Genomic DNA, 23,218 nt, shown 5'->3' on the forward strand with positions numbered 1-23,218 from the left:
TTCCAAGACTTACATCATTGTCAGTCTGTGTCTTCTATTTTTTTAATGCTTTTTTCCACTTTCCCCTCATTATTTTTCCTTTTCTCTAAACTTGAGTAAATCAAGAAAAAGGAACCCTTTCTATATGGCTGATTAATAAACCTTCCCTTGACAACCCCCTACCATTTTTAAATGTTAAGTCTACTAGCATCTGTCAGACGCAGTTATGCTCTTCATTTCACTTTTTTTTAAATGTTTTTATTTAGGAAATCTTTTGACTGCTTTCCTTTTTCCCAAGTGTAGAGAAGCAAACAAAAACAGTTAAAATATAAAATAACAGAAGACTTAAGCAGCTAAGAAAAACTTTCACTAAAAGATATTTGCCTAGTACCTAAAAGTAAGTTAGTGTTGACACCACACAAGCTTCCCTGGGGATGGTATTTCACAGACCGAGTGCCATTGGCAAGAAGGTCCTCTCCCTGTTTTGCTTCCTACTCTAAAAGCAGGTGGTGCTGGGCGGAGAGCCCCCATAGAGAACTCAGTGCATAGGTAAGGAACGTGTGAGTTCCTTCAGGTTATGGTCCATATAGAGCTTTTATGCTGCTAAGAGTTCCTTCTCCCTTTAGATGTGTTTAGATGAAAAAACACATTTCATTCTTTAGAGGCCATTATAATACTGACAATCTATGTTGTCTACCTCCTGTATGCAGGAGTTGCTTTTAAATTACACACCCCATCTATTTATTTTTATTTAATTAGTTCCTTGCTCTTGTTGGTGACAGCAGAATTTTGACCTTCTGCAGTCTATTTTGGCCTGTATCTTTGTGTCTTTTTTTAAGTACAATTCTTCTTTATGATAAGGCTCCATGGGCTTACCCAACCCTGTTGGATAAGCTTTGAGAGACACTAACTGTTACAAAGACTGTATCTTTTTTTCTGTTGAACGCTTTAGAGCAATAAATGGCTGCTGTCAGCACTAGCTGCAAAGCAAAATGAAACCAAGGGGGAGATCTGGGGTTTCAGAAACAGAAAACAAAAACACCACCCAAAATTTATTTTACCCACCACCATTTCTTTTCATTTGTGTGCCTATGTGCCTCTAAGTTTACCAAACTGCAAACTTTAAAAAAAAAATCTGAATTGACTTTACTGTTTATAGTTTTCAGGTGTGTGGCAGTTGTTGTACTGCTATACCCAGGACTGAATTGGTCGGCCGGTTTGAGCACAAATGACCTAGGCAAAAGAAAGACATAACTGGAATGTTGGTCCATCGTATGTTCTCGGCCAGACAGATTTATACCAATGAAAGTAACATGCAGCTAACTTACCCCATTCTCCCAAGATCTGATTATTGGGTGTGTGCACATGCCATGTCCATCCCCTGAAACCCTTGCTTGAACCCTTGGTCTGTCCCTAATACTGTTCATCATCCTGTTTTGTGTCACAACACCCTGCTACCTTGATTCACTCTTCGTCGTTGGCTAGGTTTTGGATTTATTACTTTCGAGGACGAACAATCAGTGGACCAGGCTGTCAACATGCATTTTCACGACATCATGGGCAAAAAAGTGTGTAGTTGTAGTTTTATTTTACCTTAAGACCAAGCTGAGGCTTGAGGCAACTGGCAATTTGGCTGGCGAATAGGAGTCAGTAGGGTAGTAATAGGAGAGTTGGAGAGTGAAACCAGATTCAGAAACCTGTGCCTCTTGGTTTTTTGTTTAACATGAACTTAATTGAAAACAATTTTGTTTTCTAAAAGTAATAAAGGATTATAGTTGGAGCATACAATTAAATGCATATACATCCAAAACATAGAAAAAAAATAAAAACACAAACATGGCTGCTTAATGGGAAATTATTTGCTTTAAAATATTATCGAATGAATCTCTACACTTGGTGGGGGGGGAGAAAAGGATAAGATAATGGCAGTGGTCTTTAAAGTTAATCCTGGCTAGATACCTTTGAAATAAATGAAGACAAGAAAAGACTAACAAGTCTCATTAATTTCAGTGGGTTGTATCTTAAGTGTGCTTAGCAAATGAGCACACTTTTATCTGAGTGTCTACTTGTTCGGGAGAAGAACTTAAATAAACCACACAAAGAGAACCAGGCTGCCATTGTATTGATATTCAGATTTGCATTTCTTATCTGCTGTGTGCGTGTGTTCTGGAAGTCTCCTTTTACTGGAATAGATATTTCCTTTTTCACCCTTTCCATGGAAGGAAAGCAACTCCCTTGAAACCTTGCCATTAAGGAGACTTTATGTCTCGGTTTGTTTCTAATAACTCAGGGGTATTTAATATTCAGCATTTAATAGGACTTCCTTTTTTAAAATTTCTATTAAATACTGTATTTGTATACCACCTGTTAATGTGAAACTTTGTCAGTGGTTTCCAGAAAACTAAAACAAAAATACAAAAATAATACTTCAAAATTGATATTGGCCATTTAATAATGAAAACATCTGCTTTTGAAATGCAAGCAGGTAAAAGGTTATATGGCAGGGGAGACCAAACCTGCTTAACATTAGAGCCATAAATGATAAACTTCAGATGTTTGAGAGATGCAGTATTTAAAAAGCATTTAATTTCTTAAACATATTTACTCACCATGGACATTAATCTTGTGTTTTAATCCAGTGGACTCTCAGTTTATACCTGGTAAATTATAAAGCTTGAAAACTTCTTATTTACCTTCTATATTAATTGTGGTGCCAAAAGGAACTCCGTAACATGTTTCTGAGAGCTGCACATTATGTCAAAGAGCTGTATGTGGCTCCTAAGCCGTGGTTTGGCCACTCCTGTTATATGGATTTCTCTCAGTAGAAAGTTCTGGGATGCCAGGGCTGCTGCAGAAAAGGCCCTGTTCCTCTTGGAGGCTAATTTAACCTTGTCATAAGATGGAATTTTGGAGCAGTGCCCCATCAAAATATTGAATGGGTTATTCAAGTATTCATTACATGTGTGGGTTCCTACAGGTGAGGCTCAGTTGCCACAGACAGGCTTTCTAGATCAATACTATTATCCATCTTCCCCTGCAGTACATAGCAACAGGAATAAGTTGAGCCTGTTGTAGCTGTTTTTATAGGACCATCAGTGTCCCTGGTACCTTACAGAGTACAAGAGGACAGGTCCTTGGCTATTATGTTTTATATCTCCTAGTGTTGGCTGTCCCATCCATGAGGCCAACTGAAGTGCATGTCTCAGGAAGCAGAATAGTGGGGGTAGACACCCATCTATGTCCACCTACTTGCTTTCACTACTACTACTGTTCCTTCGATTTCCTGAATTGGAAAAGGAAGAAGGGAGCAGAGAGGAAAAAGAAATTTGGAGGGGAGAAGAGTGCTAAGATAGAACATTGGAGAGTGGTAGAGGCTGGCATATTATTGGGTAAGTAGGGCGCAGCATTTGGCTTGCTGCCTCAGGTATTGAGGTCTTGGGCTGGTCTTAATCCCAGGATAACAGAGGGAAATAGAGGCAGCAGCTAATGGGAAGAATATGTGATTGTTCCAGTGATGCTTAGTTATAGTAAGTTATAGATGACTAAGGGTGAATTCAAGATCTTCATGGAAAAAGTGAAGGGATTTTGAGGAGAAATTTGAGAAAAGAGAAAATGTGATACACTGTAAAACCAGGGCAAGAGTTAGGCCCAAAAGACTTGATCTGTGTGGTTAAAGAGTATACCATTCTAGAAGATGCCTTCCAGATTCTTTGTGTAGTACAAGGGCCCCTTTACCAGATCAGTGACTACAAAAAAGGTTCCCTCATCCTTCAAAGCTGAAAATGGTTAAATAGTATTTGACAATTTTTAGACCATTTAGGTTAAAAAAATTCTGATCTATCAGATGCAAGATACCTGTTTGGCTACATTCAAACAAACAGACAAAATCAGGTATTCTTGTAAGGCTTCACTCCCTAGGAGCACATCCCCTCCTCCCCAATCAGGAGATCATTGAATGAACAAAAGTCAGTGTTGAGTAGCTGGGGTAAAAGCTGATTTCCAAACCGCCAGTGAAATCTCTACGTTGCCCAAGGCTCAGTTTCCCCAATACCACTCCTTCAGATGTGTGTTCTTTATTCATATTCAGCAGGGGGGAGGGGGGAGGGGTGGCCAGGTGTGCACAATGCTCACTCGAATGTGAAATTTTAACAAAAGAATTAGCAGAGCATCATGAAGGAATGGTTTAAACAAAAAAAATGGGTCACTTACTGTGAGACTTTGATACGAATTCACAATATTCTTTTATATATATTTATATATTATGTATTTTAACACAATACAGTTAAGTGACCTTTTGGTTGTTGTCATCTTCATACTGTGTTGTCAGCAGTTTCAGGGGTTTTATGGATGAATTGACTGTTCCTTCCTGCTTGGATTAAGTTGCTTACCTCTATGCATAGCTTCACCTAAGGAAGCTGGCCAAAGGAGGAGTGCCTGTTTTACAGATCATCCTCAATCTCTAAATTGTTCCAGCTTCTGAAAAGGGAAAGTTGAAGGGACAGTGTGAGATTCTAGTGCCAAACTTTAAAAAAGGCTTCTGGCTGTCTCATTGGACTTGGCATGATTAGTGATAGCCTGTCTAGAAAAAGCCACTGCAGAGTTATCAATGGGGATTTAAAAGGTCCTTGTGAGAGAAAGATGAGTGTGCAAAGTGAGGTCTTAAACTACATGTTTGACCCTAACTATGCTGATTTTCAAGCTTTATAATAATGATTAGAGGCTTGTTTAAAATAGGGAGGGAAAGCAGAAACCATATGATTCTCTGGAATCAAAAAATGCATACTAAGGTTATTTACAATAAATAGTTCATACAGGGGAGTGGTTGGTGTTATTTACAATAATGGGTAAAACCTGCATCCACACTTGAATTCGGAGCTACTGTGTTCTGGTAGTAATTTGGTGCTAAATCAAATTCAGTCACATGTTGGCATCAGTTCTGAGCACCCAGGAGAGTCTCTGTGTAGGACTGACAAAGAATAAGGTTAGAGGTCTAAGGCATTTTGTCCTTAGATTAGTGGCTGGTTTTTTATAGCAGTGTCTTCCATATCCTCTTGCTCTGAAGAAGGGTTGAATATCCCCATATTTTTCTTGACCTAAAGTATGTATGGCAGCAGAACAAGGGAAATAACTTGCTAGGCAGTCTAGAAAAGGCACTGCAGTGATGCTGTTTGTGCTGGTTTACAGGAGCTGAAGCAGGAGGACGTTGAATGCATTTCAACGCAGCTTGTGTAAAATTCCAGACCTTGGTCCAAAGTATCTTTAGGTCAAATCCTGTTCACCAGTCCAAGTGCAAGTCACTGACACCCTTCCCCCCACATCACTTCTTGTGGTTGTGAATGGCAGCTTTAAAACTTGGTAAAATACTGCCACCACCTGACAGATTAATGAAATCATATCAACAAAGCATTTTTACTATCTATGATTTGAAAGTGAAACCGGGTACATTTTCCTTTGTCAATTTAAATTGTAAACAGGTTGTCTCAAGGAATATGAGGGTTTTATTGCTTTGCAAAAAAAGAATTTCCCCTAATTGTCTCCTCTATCAGGCCTAGTAGAGGACAGGGTGAATTTGGGGACATTAGGACTCCCCTTGTCAGCATCAATTGTACAACCTCCCACGTATATCATTACTTTGAGTACTTGATTAATATTTAACATTTTGTATCCTTTTTCTCCTGGAAGCTCAGAGGAGTTTCCAAGCAGTCTTCCATCCAGACTTACCAAACCCAAGCTTGCTTAGTTTCAGTATAGTTCCTGTGCTGTTGCCTTCAGACCACGCCCTGGCCTCTTTGGAGGCAAATGTATAATGTAACTGTTAACTAAGAAGAACCTAATGGTTATGTGTGTTCTTGGACAGTAATGTGGATTTGATCAAGATGGCAGGTTACTGTTCCTTTCTCCTATGTGCATTGCTCAGGTTCACTAATACTTCAGAATGTTTATTTTTCACCCTAGAATGAGTGATTTTGGCTCAGCATATTTGTTTTAAAACTGGATATTCTTGAACAATGATTATACTGGCTGGGCAAATCATTTTAAGCAGCCCAAGTATGGTTTTAGTGTCTTAAAGTCCTGGGCCACTTTAACCTTTTAAATGCAGTGTGACCCCTTTCTTTGCAAAGCAACCTTTTCCCTCTGACTTAACACAGTATGAAGGTTTTTGCTTCTTATTGACTCAACTGTCCATTTTTTTTATTACCTGCATGTTTGTTTACTTTTTTTGTTAGATGTAATGTAAGGTTCTCTTATCACATCCATTCCTTCTGACATTGTTTGAGTTAATTGAGGTTCTTTAAGCGTTAGCCTGGGGAAGGTAAGTCTCTATCTTCCATTAGACTTTTAAATAATAAAACCAAACTTAAGTCTAAAAGAGGATTTTCTTTAAAAAAAAAAAGAGAAACCGAAAAACAAATGTGTGTGTGTTTCTCAGGTATGAATGCAGCTGAAATTGCCATTTAGATGTGGTGACTTGGGCTATAAACTCTACCACTTTTTAACCCTTTCCTATGCTCTCCCTGCCCCCAAAAAATCCCCCCCCCAAAAAAAGTTCTGGCTAAAACATTAGTACCTTCTTCTGCCATTTCCTTTCAACTATGCCTGTAAACTATCTTACTTATGAAGCAAGAGGTCAGAGCTACAGATGGAATGAAAAATTCATTGAGGAGGTGGTACTGCTGTTTTAAAATGAACTGATAAAATAACACAATAGAACAAAAATTCACATATATATTATGCCCTGCCTAAATACAAAGTTAAGATTCTTGGAATGGATTACTCATGATATCCATTGTACCTGAGAAACACTTACTTTTTAAAAAATTTAAGTTAAGTGGCCTTTAAAAATAAGTTTTAAAGTACTTAGCCATAAGTCATAAGGTGCTAAGATATAGATTTTAAATGTAATTTAAGGGTGTGTGTGTGTGAAGGGAAGAGGGGGGCAAGTTCATTCACAGCATCTCTCTCCTGAACATTTTATCTCTTTATCTAGGTGGAGGTGAAACGGGCCGAACCTCGGGATAGCAAAAGCCAGACTCCAGGGCCAACAGGCACCAGCCAGTGGGGAAGCCGTATTATGCCAAGTGCTGCAAACGGCTGGGCAGGGCAACCCCCACCTACCTGGCAACAAGGATACGGACCTCAAGGTACGCATCTTCAAATTGGTTTTAGGGTCCTGATTGATGGTTACATAAGAATATAGGTAGAGAGCCCTACTAGATCATACGAAATGTCAGTCTAGTCCAGTATCTTACTTTCTACAGTGGACAACCAGATGCCCCTGAAAATCCCACAAGCAGGGCATGAAAGCAGTAATTATTTCATGCTCTTCCTCAGTGGTGTTGCTAGTGGGGTGCACGGGATGCAGGCCTCACCAGGTAATGCGCATGGGGGGAGGGGTGATGCCACTACTGGCCAAAAATTTTTTCATCTTGGTTTTTTTGAATATTACCATCATGTTCTAGTGATGTAATTCTTGCAGAATTCAATGAAACAAACCGAGTTGAAATATCTCTATTCTATCAAAGGTTATAACCAAAAAACAATTGGAGGTGAGGTGATGGTACATCACCATGCCCCCACCTGGGGCATTGCCTCACCCACTGCATGGGAGGAGTTCTATCATTGGAGTGACACACTGGCCTCCCGCACTGGGTGACACAAACCCTAGTGAAGCAACTGCTCTTCTTATGCAACTAGAATTCAAAGATACTGCCCCAGAACATGGATGATCTACACGGCCATCATGTTTCGTAGCCACTGATACGTCTATTTTCCATTATTTTATCTAATCTTATTTTAAAGCCATCTGTGCCAAAGCAATTGTTGCATTAAATGCATGAGCTTGTCTGTGTTTTTCTACACAGTGCTGGGAGAGGTGCCCAAAAGAGGGCAATACTGCAGCACAGGAATAGAGTGACTTTAATGTTTTGCCTCTGCTGCAGTTCTGATCACACACACTTTTAATGAGGGGTGAAGGGTCTCCAAAACAGCACATGCAGCAAGGCAGGTCACAATTGGAATCAGAATTTCACCCTGTTTCAGGGGCTTTGCTGTGCTGCCTTTTTTTAAGAACAAAAGTAAATGAATAGGTCAGCCCTTTCATGTAATGCAACATGTGCTTTGATGCTAAGTTAGTGGCCATCACACAACTTATGACAGCACATTGTGGCAGCACAACAAATTAATGGCACACAACTAATTCTGTGCTGCACTTTTGTCTGTCTTAACTTGCTTACCAATCTGTTTCATCAAATGATGCCTTGTTCTAGTATCGTGCAAGAGGATGAAAATCTGTTTTTTCACTTCCAACTGTACAGCATTTTATAAGCCTCAGCTATACCCCTTTCTGCCTTGGGTGCTTTTTTGCTGAATTGAACGTTTCCAGCATATATTGAAATGATTTTGGTGTTATCCCAACCCAGTTTGGACAGGGAGTTCTGTAGTGTGTGATGTTGCATATAAGGTTCCTTTTGAGGTTCCCCCACCTTTTATGCGTAATGTGACTGACTTCCCCAAGTGGACTTCATAGTTCCCTGAGTTTTCCATTCATTCTAGAAAGCTCAGTTTCTATAACACCTGCACTATGCTGATCTAACAGGTGTAGTTTTTTAACCTGTTGTCCTTTTGTGTGTTACCTCTCTCTTTTTTCCTCACCTGCCTCCATCTTAGGTATGTGGGTACCGGCTGGACAAGCACTCGGTAAGTGTGTTTATGGACTTCTAAGTTTTATGTTGTAGCCATAGTTAATTATGCAAATCCAAATTATTATTTAGACCTTATATACATTTTGAAATTTATACCCCATCTTTCTGTTCCCAAAGAGGACTTCAAGGTGACTTCAGCAATTTTTAAAAATTAATTAAAATAAAAAGTACAGTAACAAATGATAAAACAGTCCAAAATAATAATGCATAACCAAGAGGCCAACTGAGAAACTAGGGCAGAATAAACACACATGGGGTATATGGTTTACAAGCCTGCCCTAAGTCTTTATTCTCACAACACAACAACTTGAAGCTTCTCTCTTTCAAAAAGCTGTCCATCTTGGAGCTCTGCAAAAACAACTGGATTAAAAGTTGCTTTTCATTTTTCTACCATGAAAAAATGAAAAAGGTTTTCATTTTTCTACCATGCTAGTTTTTCTGTTGGCTCAAAATCTCGGTTGACTTCTGAGCAATGAAAAATCCACAGATTGGGCATTAGCCATATCAGCATCTCTCTTAACTTGGGAAGTAATTGGGAAGCTCTGTTAATTCAGAGGGCTGCTTCAGCACCAGCACTGGGTGTTGCAAACGTGCGTTTGCACCACCCAGGAAATAAGCTGCACTAGCGGAGAGGCCTGCACCGCCCCATCTACACTGCAGTGGGAACTGTTGCTGGAGAGTAGGTAAACATGGAGCTGCATGGGTGCATGGGGGAAGCGTTCTGGGCAAAGGGAGGGCGGAACAGGGGGTAGGACAGTCTCAGAAGGGGGTGGGACCAGTGGAGACCTCCTTTGCCAAATCCTATCCTGTGTCGGGTTCAAAAGCTAAGGCAGACAAAATATCTGGTGTGTACTCAAGCCTCATTGAGCAATCTGGGACTTTACTTGGGATAAGGGGACAAATGTCCCCTTAACCCAGGGAGACCTCCTGCCTGCTCATTTCCAGCACAGGTAGCCATTTGAAGCAGCTACTCCTATGCTGGATCGGATTGGGCTGTAAGTCTCTGCACCACAGAACAATTTCTGCAATCTAGTGAGTTGTGCTACTGTGTCTTTATTGTGATAGGCCTAGGGTTTTAAGCTTTCTGCAACAGTTCATAGTTTGTAAGTCTTATTAACCTTTAATGAAACCTGCATATTAATAATTTTGATTGCATTGTGGAAGAAAATGGAACTGCAGGTTTGTGGTAGTTTAAATGTGTGGCCAAATTCTTCTTTTTTAGGACTCATCTTGGATTGTTTGGTATTTTTTCTATAGTGTTTGTAATGGTAAATTGTATTATTGAGACACATACAATCAATTTAGAATAGGTAGTTAATTGGTTCACTTGTTAAATATAATAGATTGATTAGAGCAGTGGTCTTGAACTTGTCAAGAGCTGGGACCCACCTCAGATCCCAGCCTGCAACATAGGACCCCTTTCAAGAGCAGCCACAGTTCCTCTAATTTTCCCATTTAGTGCTGGCCCATTAGCATGCACTGCTACTATGTTGTTCTGCCCCTTTTTCCCTACCAGGTCACTTGGAAGAAAAGGAGGGGCATAGAGTGGCAGAGAAGCATACGTGCAGTTTTGAAAGTTGCAGTTAGAAAGATAAGCAAGGCAAAGAGCAGAGGGAATACTGTGGCATAGGTGGAAGACCTGTGGAAGATTGGGGAGGCTTGATCAAAGCTCCTTCTCCAAGGCCAAAGTCTTCAATGTGATTTACTTTTGAGACCCCTCCTACTGAATAAATTTTGTAGACTTGAGCCTCAAAACAAAATGGCAGCAGTAGCGTTGCTGCAACCTATCTGCGATCATGGCACAATTCACTTGTTTTTACTAGTTAATCATCTGTATTGGTTTATCATGCAAGTCTTATATTTCGTGGCATAAAAACTTTAAAATTTCATAGATTACTTTATGCTGGGACCACATTTTTCAGTAGCTTGCTACAGCAAACAGAGTCTATCATGTTACATGTTCTCAATCCTCTGCTTTTTTATTCTCTCTCTGCCTTCCCTTCTCCCAGGTGGATATGGTCCCCCTCCTCCAGGTAGAGGAGCACCACCACCGCCGCCACCTTTTACCTCATACATTGTCTCAACACCTCCAGGAGGATTCCCACCCCCACAGGGTTTCCCACAGGGATATGGTACTCCTCCACCCTTCAGTAAGTATTCTTGACAATTGTAAAGGTGTATGTATGTGTTAGTTTTCCACTTATACAGTATATTAAAAGGAGGCAGGAGAGGCAGAAAGGGTGACAGGAAGAGAAGCAGGTGGACCAGAGGGAGGATAAGAATATGAGAGAGATGGAGAAAAAGCTGAGATGAGGAAGAACGAGGGGGAGAGAGAGAAGAAGTGAAAAGATAGTCAAAGCGACAGCAGTAGAGGCAGGATGGAGTGGAGAGGGCAGAAGCCAAACGGGGGGAGACAAAGAGTAGAAGCAGTGAGGACTTCAACCCTCTGGATTGAAAGGGATCCCAAAAACCCAGCCAGACAGGAGAAGGAGAAACATTCCATAGGTCCTACCCAAGACTGTAGCACTCTAGGAGGGTTGAGGTGCAGTCTGGCAATCCCCTTCAGGGCCCAGGATAGAACAAATGACTCTTGCCTCCTAATTGCATACTGGGGGGAGAGCCTATGGGGCCTGGGCAGCATGACTGGGGAGTGCTGCCATCACCCCAACTGTGCTACCCCAAGGGCCACCTGTGCCCTCTGCCTCCCCCCGAAAGTGTTTTGAGTGCCAAAGAGGCCACACGTGTCCTTTCTGACCCTCAGAAGGCCTTTTAAGGCCTCCAGAGGGCCTTAAAAACATCACTTCTGGTTTTAGCCAAAAACTGTAAGTGACATTTTAAGGCCCTCCAGAGGCCTTAGAAGGGGCAGTGGTACCTCCAGGCATGCCCCTGGGTACTACAGTGGCCAGAACCACCACTGCTTTTCATTCTGGGAAAAGCTATAATGCTTGGTTTTTTAGCTTTGGGGGGAGTGGTGCTTAATGGGAGCATGGTTGAAGCTTACAAATTATGCATAGTGTGGACTGTGCGGATAGAGAAGTTTTTTCCCCCCTCACACTACTGGAACTAGGGTTCATCTTAGGGAATTGGGAGATTTAGGTCAGAGAAGAGGAAGTGGTACTTCATAGTGTGTGGAATTCATTGCCACAAGATGTGGTGGTGGTGAGTTGCTTGGAAGGATTTAAAAGGGAATTGGAAAAATTCATGAAGGCCAAGCCTGTCGATAACTACTGGTCATCATGATTAGCAGCCATGTCTTTTTTCACATAAGTAAGGTAACAGCAGGACAACCTCTTTTACCTATCCAGGTTGTACTTGTGGTGACTGTCCTTTTGACTCTTTTTTCCCTCCCCCAACTCCAGGCTTTGGATATGGTGCCCCACCTCCTCCACCTGATCAGTTTGCCCCTCCTGGTGTTCCTCCACCACCTGCCACCCCTGGGGCAACACCACTAGCTTTCCCACCACCACCACCGCCATCTCAGCCAACTCAGGATATGAGCAAACCACCGACCGCCCAACCAGAATTCCCATATAGTCAATTTGGTAAGTCTTGATTCAGAATCTGTGAACCAGAATCTGTGAACTTTCTTAGCTTTTCTTTTTGATGATGTTGTTCCTAATCGCTCAGCTGGAAAGTCAATAAAATTGGGGATTTGTGTGCATGTTACACCTGCCAAAAGATTTACAAAACCTTCATTGAGAGTGTGCTTTCCAGTTTTCTAAAGTCCTGCCTATGTTCTTGACTTAGATAAACATCAGTCCTGGGGAAAACTGATTTCCCCTAACCACTCAAAACTGTGTCACATCAGACAGGCAGGTCTGCCAGGGATGGTGCCCATCCAAGGGAAGAAACTAGGGTAGGGATAAATTGAGTATCTGAGCACTGGTACTTCAATGACAGCTGTCTGGCAATCACTGTTACCATGAGGAATTGGGCAGGGACTTGTGTGGGAGGGATTCCCTTAGATTCTTAAGCCATTTCTGCCCAAAGTTGCATATATGCGACAGGGACCAAATGTGTACACCTGTGGGCTGGGCAAAATTGGTTAAGTGGAGACTGGCTTTTATGCCCTTTGTCTCTTAGCAGCATGTTTCAGACTTGTGAAGAGACTTCAAATGTCTCGTGACTCATAATTTTGTCTACATAGAATTGACAGAAGTGAGCATGGAATCTGAGCTTGCAAGCAGGAGTTGCTCAGTGTGCTCATCCATGTGACAACTTGTGAATATAACTGCAATGTGCAGGTTCCCCTTTGTTCACTGGAAGACATTTGGCACTTCCAGCACCTTAACCAAGTTTTGTAGGATGTTTAGTTGAGCAGTTATGTCTTGAATTTAGTAAGATGGTTCCCCATTATTATATTTTTTCCTGAAGTTCTTTTGCTGTGTGTTTAGTAAACTTCATGCCTTTGTTTTCTCAACTGGCTAATTTTTCTGATAGCAGCTACTTAACATTCTGATATTCTAGTAAATAACTATATAAACTTAATCCAGCTGCCTCTTATCTTGCCCTCAGTGGCTCCAGATTAGTCTTGCTTCTGGATTTTTAGGGGTTATGCATATGGATGAAAGAAGTCTTCCAAGTTCAGTAGCACAAGGCTATTGTATTATTAGGGTTATGGCCCAATTGTAGAAAAATTACGGTGTTCTAACCATTTTAAAGATCTGACCCAAGTTATTCCTGGAAAAATAAGAACTAGTGCTAGGGTTGCTTAGAAGATTGCACCCCCCCTTTTTTTTGCAGGGTTATGGACCCTGGTAGTACTTCCAGCTTAATTGAAAAATTACAGGCAAAGACGGGACAGCAATTACCAGCTTCCATTCTGCTTTCATCACTTGCTGGAAGCAAGGTAGCAGACTGGGTGTGAAGCTAGGCATCTATTCTGCATCTTATCTTCAGTGGGTCCTTGCCTCTTGGGCACAGTACTCCACAGAATGAACTCCCAGTCCCCAATATGTTCCTGAATTCCATTCTGCATCATGCAGACCTATCTCTTCCTTCTCCATCTTTTTGTTAGCAGCATGTAAACTGTTTTTTTTCCCTTCCCTTGAGGAGAACAACAGACAATCTGCTCTGCAGGTGTTCTTGGTTTAAGAGGAAACCCAGAATGGATGAGGAGAGAAGTCAGGCAGTCATCATGATGTTTTTCTTGTCTTCTTACTGACAAAACTTAAGTGACCAGTCCCAGTACAGATTCAGTGGTTCCCACTATTTGTACCAGTGGTGTGGACACTGATATGCTGGACTAAGAAGCACCTCCCATTTCTTCCTTGAATCTAGTCCTTTTAAGAGAAAAGGTTGTTTTAAAAATGCACAATTTTTCTGTCTCAGCAGATCTTTCACCCCTATGAGCATAGTTGATGCTGCGATAGATTCTGGAGCACCCTGTCTTTTTATGCTATTACAATAAGTCTTTCTGTTGATTAGTCCCTTAGGAGACTTCTGATGGGAATGGGTAGTGTGAGGTGGGCTGTCTGTGGTTGTTGAAGGTGAAACTTTGAAAAATGATGAAAGATGAAAAAAATGTTCTTAATCTCAGCATGTTGAAAAGCTTTGCCAATCTGGGCACTGCTAGAAGTCTTTTTGTCAGCATATGTCTGCACGCAATGGAGGAAGTTTACTGCTCATTTTGTGCCAGACTGTCATTCTGATCCAAACAGCAAAAGGCTTCTGCAACCATTCACTTTGAAAAGATTCTTTATCTGATGTTGAAAACAGGCTGCCTAAAAAGTCTAGGTAGTTCCAACTGACTTTTAAAAACCTTTCTCAAGCAGCATTTTTTTTTTCTTTCTCTGTGAGTGAAATGCTGCCTGTAGGGGAAAGAGAAATGCTGACCTTTGGAGAGAACTAGTGGATCAGAGTGGTGGAAAAAGGAGCTCCAAGCTTCCATGGTTTTGTGGCAGGGCAAACTCTTGCCCACAAATTCTGCACCACATTGAAAACTGTTTTGTGCAAGCCGCTGTGACATCCAAAAGGCCTGGAGTTTTTAATGGCCAAAATTAAGCAGAGAATGGTTGGAGGCAGAAGGTCAGCAGAGGAGGTTGAACATGATTCCTTTTTGTATGCTCTTGGTCTTAAAATGCTATACACTCATATCTATATTCTAAAAACTTTGTACCTGGGGAGTTTCTGTAGAATGACTGCACTATCCAAATACTCAGTGGGATGGGAGGATAGTGAAGAAAGAAACATGTAAGGAGAGTGAAGACAATTAAGTTAGAGTTGTGGTGTGAATTTTTCCTTGGTTACACTCTTAAAACACAAACTACCAATAAAAGCCAAATCCCTAGCTCTTAAAATAAGGCAGTCTTCTTCAAAATGTTTGTGCCCAGGAGTTGAGTGGTTCAGTGTACTGCCCATTGGATATCCAGATCTTAGGCTGCTATGTTTAAAATGGTTCTACACACCTTTCAAAGACCTTGCTTTGACACATATGTACCACTTCCTGAGTACTAAGCATTATTGTTGTTATTATGCAAAGGAAGGGTGTGTTTTCCTATTCTGCATGTTTTCACTTTAATATGTATAGCTGTTAAGATTCCTCAAATGGAGCTTTATAGATATTACTTGAAGTGATTCTGGCATCTAACAAAATCCTTGAGCAGCATCTTCTCGAATGCTGCTGTTCTTTTCAGCTAGGGCGGCCATGAGCGCTGCGTTGTGGGTAAGTTCTCCTTTGCCCTTTCGGAGAGAATTGTAGGTTTTTGTGAAGGGCTCTCTTGGGGGTTTAGTCACCCTGGTCTCCTCCATTTCTTACCAGGGCTGGGTACCTATTCTCAAGACCCTTCAGGCTTCGGGCCAATACTTTGTTTACACACTTATGGTCAGGCTGAGAAGTGAGTTACCCTAGGTAGGTGGAGCCTATTTACACCAAATCCTCTTGCTTATAATCTATGTGGGAGGGTGGGGGAAGTAACCTTTTTTTCCTTCCAGGGGTATTGTCTTTTAAGAGATTGGGGGGGGGCTGGCCTATGCCCTTCCCTGGAGGTTTCTCAAGTTCAGTCATTGTTATTTTAAATTTTACTTTAAAAATTCTCAGCCCACTTTTTCCACAAACTGCAGCACAAAACGGCTTACTATTTTAAAAAAATGAAACTCTGTAGTGTACTGCACAAAGTAAAAGAAGAAAACCATCAATGGAATAAAATGGCTGCTTCAACAACTGAAGAAAAACAGATCTTGTTAGTCTTGTTCAATTTGTTCTCCTGCCCTGTGTCACCAGCAGATGTATCCCAACCCCTTAAATTTACCACTTGGCACCAGAATCTGGCTGTGTTCACATGAAAAGCATTAGACATTTCAGCTTGGAGTTGTTCAGGTGTGAAGATCTTCAGCTCTGTTTATATACCTCAATCATACCCAGGAGTCAGTTTCCTGCTTCTTTTCCCATTTACTGGTAGGAGAATTGTTAGTGATGTAAGAGATCCCCTCCCTGCCCTCAAGTTCTCCTCTTCACAACTTGCTAATAGGGAAGTTGTCCTCTCTATAGTGTACAGTGGTACCCTGAAAGAAGTGATGGGATGCAAGGCAGACAACACCTGAGCAAGCAATTTGAGGCTCAACTTCTTTTTCAAGAAGAGTCCATACGCCTTTCAAATTAGTTGGTGGTCCTGGTCAGATAACCATGCTTTTAAAAAAACAAACCAGTAAATACTACTGGTTTGGTAGTGTGGGAAAACTTGTCCATATAGAGGGAGTCCGTCAAACAACACAAAATGATCCCAGTAATATTCAGTGACAACTTGTGCATCAGACCTGCAGGAGGTCAGAGTTTTTTGCTAATGCCCCTTGGTTGCATCAGTACATGGTCAGAATTGGCAAGGCCCAAACTGCTGCTTTTTCTGCCTTGGAAGATGAAAACATCTGTTAACTTCTCTTGGAGGTTGGGCTTAGGCTAAATTTACTAGTTGGGGGAGGGGGAGAGTCTTCTCCCAGTTCTTGTCTTGTCTAGGTCAAGCATGCAGGGGTTTTTGTGAGGGCACTGTATTTGGTGAATGTAAGTATTTTTTTTAATCCTTTTTCTCTGTTCTTGCTGGGGGACTGGATGGATTCTACTGTAGAGGGAGAAGGATTTTTTAAATCCCCCAGTCATGTCTTGTTGAAGTAGTAGTAATCATATTTCCTTTCCTCCACTGAGTTTAGGGTGGCATACATGGATATGGATTATCCCTTTTTATCCTAACAACAATCTTGTGAGGTGGATGAGGTTGAGAGAGAGTGATTGGCTGAAGATCTCCCCTGGGGAACAGAGACTGGATGATGGGTCTCCCTGGCCAAGTCTAACACTCATAACAACTGCATCCTGCTGGCTCATTATCATAACAAGAGCAAATTATGATCCCCTTTCACTTAAAAATGCATATTGGAAAGTGGGTAAATCTAGAAACATGGGAAATGTTTGCCTCCCCCTCACTCTTCCCTGCAGTCATTTACATAAGTGAGCCAGCTGCTTCTAGGATTTTGGCATCCTATGCAGTTATACAGTTAGTCTCAATAGTTGGGCTGGCCCACTGACCAGTACAGATTTATCCACCTTGCCTTTATAGGGTAATTAACCAGAGTACTATGGAAAATGTAAGTTCATTACCAGAAATAAAAATCCTGTGTGAGAGAGAAGGGAAAGCTACCAGGAGAAAGCAAGCTAATGGGTGGGAGAGTATCATCTAGCAGTTAGTGCCTGCACATTTGTTCCTGCTCCCTACTTTTTCTTTTCACAGGGGCAGCAGTTGAATGGGGAAAACTTGTAGTTTTCATCTGCTGCCACCATCCCAGGCTACAGAGACCAGGCAGAGGAAGGCTCCCCAGGGAAAGACCCCCTATCGGGAAAGTACTGAACCCCAGGGGTTCTTATTTTAAAAGAAAAGATCAAAACTACAGTAGTATCTGCAAGAACAAAAAGATGGGACAATCCACTCAATGTAACTAGTCCATTAAAATCCAAAATAAAAGGAATTAAAGGGGAAAGGAGGCAGGATGAATAAAAGTACAAGCAGGCTGATGAGAAATGCTTAGATTCAGCTGGATGCACACACAGTTGATGCTTGACCAAATGGATGCAATAACCAGTAGCACCCAGCAGATGGAGTCGGGATGCTACTTAAGAACAAAGCTACAAGCTCTCCTTCCCCAAAAGTGTCATATGGCTACTGTACATATGGCAAGTGGCTTTGGAGTGAGAGAAATAAATGAAATAAAATTAATTCCCTAAATGCATCTAGCTAAATATATGGTCCCTAAACCTAGATACAAAGATACTTTGTCCCAGGAATCTAATCCCTACACTTACTAGAGAGTGAGTCCATTCTCCACAAATCAGCTATCAGAGGCAGGACCTGGCAGAGCTTCCTTGTGTTTGGTCATAAGTTAGGTTTGATGATGTAATCTGATAGTTGGCATGGAGCCCACCTGGCCACCTCACCCATTTATCTAGAAAGACAGGTTTGCTGCCCAGTGCAAAGGCATGCTATGCTACCTCTATGTAGACAAACTACTCCAATCCACATCCAACATATGGCTGGGAAGAAAATGGAGTTTTAAACAAAGGGCAAAAGGCTGCTAATGTCCCCACTGCTTGTGAACTGTTGAACTTCACCAAAAGCTTCTGGGAAATTAGGAATGTCCAAAAACAAGGAATAATGGGGGTGGTGGAAAAAAGCAGGGCATTCTTCACTGTGTATATTTTCATCTAGTCATCTTTGCTGGTTGCTATTATGGTGTGAAGAAAGGAAACGGGGAGAAGCTTCCACATGTTCGTCCCACATGTGTGAAGATATGCTTGATGGGAGGAAGCAGGAACATTACTTGGCCTACCTTGCTGACCACCACCACTGAGGTGACAGTCCTTCCTGGAGGAAGCATATAGGCTTCTGCATTTATTGGGAGGGACCACAGCTTATTGGCCAGAATGCCCTTGATTTCATCTCTGGTGTCCTCCAGTTAGGAAGAAAAGAATTTTGAGCAACAAGAATGAAAAAGAGTCCCTGAGACCCTAAAGAGTTGTAGGCAGCTGGAGAGATAATACTAATCTACATAGATCAGTGGTCTGACTCTGTTTAAGGCAGCATCAGATATTTATCTGTGTCTTGCATAGCCATGAGAGCTTCTGGGACTCCCTTCATATGTTGATTGGAATGCAGCATTCTTTTGTGGTTCCCTCCACTGAAGTGGTGGGGGAGAGGTCAGACTTGTAGATGTATTTTTCTGTTTTAATGACACAAGGCCACAGTGCTGGAATGAGAGATTGCTCTTAAACCTAGCCTTTGCCATTACAGCAAGGTGTATTAAGCAGTGTGTGTTGACATGGACTTTTCTCTCACTTTTTTGTGAGTGGATGCTTTTGAGATAAGGAGAAGGCAATAGAAAATGTGTTGCAGATGTAGGCAGAAGTAATCTAGATCCTTGGCAGCTGCTATCCACAGTTGGATTGCCTTTTGGATAGAGTGTTTTTACAACAGGGGCTTTCTTGCCACCTCCTGATGTGCTGTTCTGAATCCATTTCTGCTTGCTTCAAGGCACCCATGACTTCCAAGTGGGATGATGAGCTTTCCAGAGGTCTACTTGTTTGGGCGCTGTAATGTTAGAAGAGGAGAAACTGCACAGATGGCCTCTTTCTTCCTGCAGACAGGAAAGCCAGCATTCTTATTCCCAGACTCAGCTGTAGTCTCACTCAGTTCATCCTTCCAGCATGACTGTGGTCACATTAAATACACTTGTTCACACATGAAAGGTTTATTGAAGACCACCAGCTAGAATATTATTGGAAATATCTCCTAGAAGATAATCCATAAGATCTGTTGTCTAGATAATGTAGTAGAGTAGTTAGCAGCCATCTTGCCCCCAATACGGAAGTGTTCTACCATATCTTTGCAGTTACTTCAATAAAGTACTGGTTTTTAAACTTTTGTAGATTGGGTCCCTTATTACAGAAATCAGCACAGAAAACCTTCCTTGCACAAACCAAAGAGTTAGCAATGCCAGCATTCTGCTCTGCCTTTTTATAGCTTCTCTGCTGCTCTTTATATGTATTTAATTTTGCCATATTAAAGGGAGAGTGGATCACACATAATCGCAGCCATAGCAAGCTTTGTTCAGATAATCTAAGTTTCATATCACCTTCCATTGGGCTCTGGTTTTTTCAGCAAATTGCATCCAAATGACTCGGAATTTATTCTGAAACAAGTCTTGGGCAATTTGCTATCTTTCGGCCTCATTAAATACAAGGGCACCTTGATCCCTTGGGGTAAGACTTCTGGGTTGTGGTGATCTGTGTAATAACTGGCAGTAGAGAAACTTCCAGTGTGCGTGGGGGGAGGGGGGAGTCTTGCTCCATCCTTCCCAATCTTGCTTTCCCCACCCTTTAACACAGGAAATTATCAACTGAACAGAAACTAAATGTTAGTGTGAGAGGGAGGGGGAGACTGTTTGCACATACATAGAACTATGCACTGTGATATGAATGTATTGTTCATTGGTGTTCTGGCATTGGAGGGCACTGAATGAGACAGAGGCTCATCTCTATTTTCTCCCCCTCCCCCCTTTTTTTCCTTCTAGGATATGGACAAGACTTGAGTGGTTTTGGACAAGCCTTCTCGGATCCTAGCCAACAGCCCCCCTCCTATGGAGGCCCTTCAGTACCACCCTCAAGTGGGCCGCCCGCAGGGGGCAGTGGTTTTGGCCGTGGACAGAACCATAACGTTCAAGGTTTTCACCCCTACCGACGCTAGTGCGCCAACATAGAGATCAGGGAGTTCTGTCCAGAGCAGGATATCTGGTACCAGCTTGAACCCAGGAATCCCACACTTCTGAACTTGTGACAATCACCTACTTGCCGGAGGGGGGGGGGGGAGAAGAAAAACCACAAATGTAACATCTTTGGGGGGGTATTGGGGGAGGAGGGGCTGATTTTGAAAGCAAAGCTGTGGGTGGTGATTGGGCTGCAGTTTAATTTTTTCCCCTTTCTTTAACCCATCAGCACAAATAAAGAGAGTGTCACTGGTTCAAACTACAGGGTTTAAAAAAAGAGTCTCAGCTTTAATTAAAAACTTCAGGTTTCTCTATTTTTGTTGGAAATTTAATTTTTTTTTCCTGAGCCTTTTGTTTTACCATATATTGTAAACTTTATGTTTAAAGAAGAAGAAAAAATATATACATTTACAGATTGTGAGATTTTTAAGAGAAATTTTCTACTATGTATGCTGGCTTATTTTTTAATTTAAAAAGAGAAAAAAAAACAGGGTTTCCGTTAGTACTGCTTAGAAGCAAGCAAGGATCAACTCCCAACCTCCTTTGTTTAGTGTGGTTGGTCCAGAAACTCTGAGAGTTTAAAAAAAAAAAAAAAAAGAGGAAAGGAATCTACTGTGTTTAGTCTTTTTGTTATCAGTTTCTAAACTGATAGCAGTGGCAGGGCGGAATTATTTGAAAGGCACAGTGTCACTTCTGAAGCACAGCGTTTCAATCTGGGCTTCAGGTTCTTTAAACATTTTAAAAAATTCTTTGGGGATGTGGATTTCATTAGGGGGTTAATGGAGGCCTTGCAAAGATGTAGATTTCCCTCAGGCAAAATTAAAAAAAATGGGGGGGTTGCATTTCGCACTAACCAGTGATTACCCCTGGTTTGAATAAAGAGAAGTACATTTGGATTAGAAACACAAACCTGTCTCTCTACTTTTTTCTCCCTGCAAACACTTGAACTCACATTTTCATAATGCTCCAAGAAGACATTTTACATTGAGTTTCTGATGGGCAGCAGGTTTCAGAGATTCTGTGCAATTTGTAAATGCAGAAGAACCCACATTCAATCTCTGGTAGCATCTCCATTCCCTCTTTGAAACTCTGGAGAGGTGTCGCAGGCAGGGTAGACAATAGCGTACTTGCTGGCAGGATGCTCTGACTCGGCAGCTTCCTGCATGGAGATGATTCTAAACTTCACACCTACTCATAAAAGTAAGAATCTCCCAAGCTCCATACGTATCTGTTCTGTTTTTCCTACCCTCCTGGACTCCACACCTTGATCAATATGAAAAATACTATTTCTTTTTTTAGATGTCAGGAGTCATAGTGCTACTTAATTATTCAGCACTCCTCTCTTAAGAAGCTACAGGTGGTGCCTTGGTATTTGCAGGGGATCCGTTCGAAGACCCCCTGCAGATACCAAAAAACCAAGGATAAAAATCTGCAGTAAGGCAACTGGAACTGTTCTCTGGTCACCTCTGGAGCCTGTTCTGAGGTCCATGGAGGCTGAGCACAGCCACTGAGGGCCTCAGAAAGCCTTCTTTCTGGGAGACCTCAAAGTCACTTCTGGTTTTGCGCGAAAACCAGAAGTGACCTAAGGCCTGCAGAGGCCACACACAGCCTCTGGAGGCTTAAGTAGGGCCTAATCTAGTTCGCCATGGGTCCAGGGGACCTGCATTGAGCTAGATCTGTAGATATAGAGGCCCCATCTGAACTCTTTAAAAAAAAAAGTCTGACTAGTTCTTTCCCTTGTGGGTTACAAAACAAGCTAGTGCTTTCTCCTTGCTTGATCTCTGCCCTAAAAGCAGCTTCAAGTTTGGTTGGCTGCACAGAAATGCCGAGCAGTTCGTTGGATGTATCTTGGGAACTGGGGCCTACCTTACTGGACTCTGCTGGTTTTAAACAACACATCTCAAACAGCATTGTTTGCTTGCATGTGGGCCTGTGTGACCTCATAAGTGCAGGAGGTAGGCAACAGGCCATTGGCTTCCTACTTTAAGGCTGTATATGCACATTTACCTAGGAGAAAGCCTTCTTGAACTCAGTGGGACTTACTTCAGAGTAGGCATGCAGGGGCTTGTGATGTAAATTGTGCTATGAATTTGGACACAACTTGGTGAACACTAGGTTGGAAAGGGGGATTAATCATTTTGTGAAAAAGATTTAATGACATTACAGAGCATGATTCAAGTGCAGTTGGATGATGTCTGAGAGCACCTGGGGGAAGGCCCATAGTGCAGAGATAGCACTATACATAGCTTTGCATGTAAGAGGTCATGCATTCAATTGCAGGCATCACCACTTAAAATGAACCTGTAGTCGGTGATGGGAAAGAACTTTTTCTGTCTGCCGAGGAGACAGTACTGAGCTCCACTGCCACAGAAAGCAACTTTATCGTTTGGAAAGGGCTGTAACTCAGTGGTAGAGCATCTGCTTTTATATAGAGAAGACCCAAAGTTCTCCAAGGGGGGTGGGGGGGTGGGGCTAGGAAAGACCCTTTTGTAAAATCCCAGAGAGCTGTAGTCTATCATAGTAGTTGATACTGGCCTAGATGGGCCTGGTGTGAGGCATCTGCATCTCAGTGGCAGAGCATGTGCTTTCATGCAGAATGTCCCAGTGAAGCACTGGTTCAGCACATGTTTGACCCTCTGCCTGCTTCTTGTCCTGGTTCCTGCCTACCATGTCTTTAAAAAGTAATTAGGGGGTGAGTGGCTGTAAACTAATGAAATGAGTGCTCCCCCACCCCTATTTTTGAGATGTAGCCACTCTAAGACATTGCTGTTTGTGATGAGAATGTGAAAGCTACT

General features: G+C 41.9%; 1 protein-coding gene across 4 annotated transcripts in view; it reads left to right on the forward strand.

The window, feature by feature from the left end:
* Nucleotides 1–20,509, forward strand: part of DAZAP1 (DAZ associated protein 1) — a 54,277-nt gene extending 33,768 nt beyond the window's left edge. For 2 of the 4 annotated variants that reach the window (XM_066635530.1, XM_066635531.1), the window contains exons 7-12: nucleotides 1,465–1,547; nucleotides 6,968–7,121; nucleotides 8,647–8,676; nucleotides 10,691–10,831; nucleotides 12,041–12,223; nucleotides 20,232–20,509. In XM_066635530.1, coding sequence (XP_066491627.1) covers nucleotides 1,465–1,547; nucleotides 6,968–7,121; nucleotides 8,647–8,676; nucleotides 10,691–10,831; nucleotides 12,041–12,223; nucleotides 20,232–20,404 — 764 coding nt within the window. In that variant the 3' untranslated portion in view covers nucleotides 20,405–20,509. Of the gene's footprint in view, nucleotides 1–1,464; nucleotides 1,548–6,967; nucleotides 7,122–8,646; nucleotides 8,677–10,690; nucleotides 10,832–12,040; nucleotides 12,224–15,441; nucleotides 15,532–20,231 lie in introns of all 4 variants that reach the window. The other 2 variants (XM_066635532.1, XM_066635533.1) reach the window with 2 other exon arrangements.
* The last annotated feature ends 2,709 nt before the right edge of the window (nucleotides 20,510–23,218 follow it).

This window comes from Tiliqua scincoides, chromosome 8 (genome assembly GCF_035046505.1).
Source record: "Tiliqua scincoides isolate rTilSci1 chromosome 8, rTilSci1.hap2, whole genome shotgun sequence".
In the NCBI taxonomy this organism is placed as follows: domain Eukaryota; kingdom Metazoa; phylum Chordata; class Lepidosauria; order Squamata; family Scincidae; genus Tiliqua; species Tiliqua scincoides.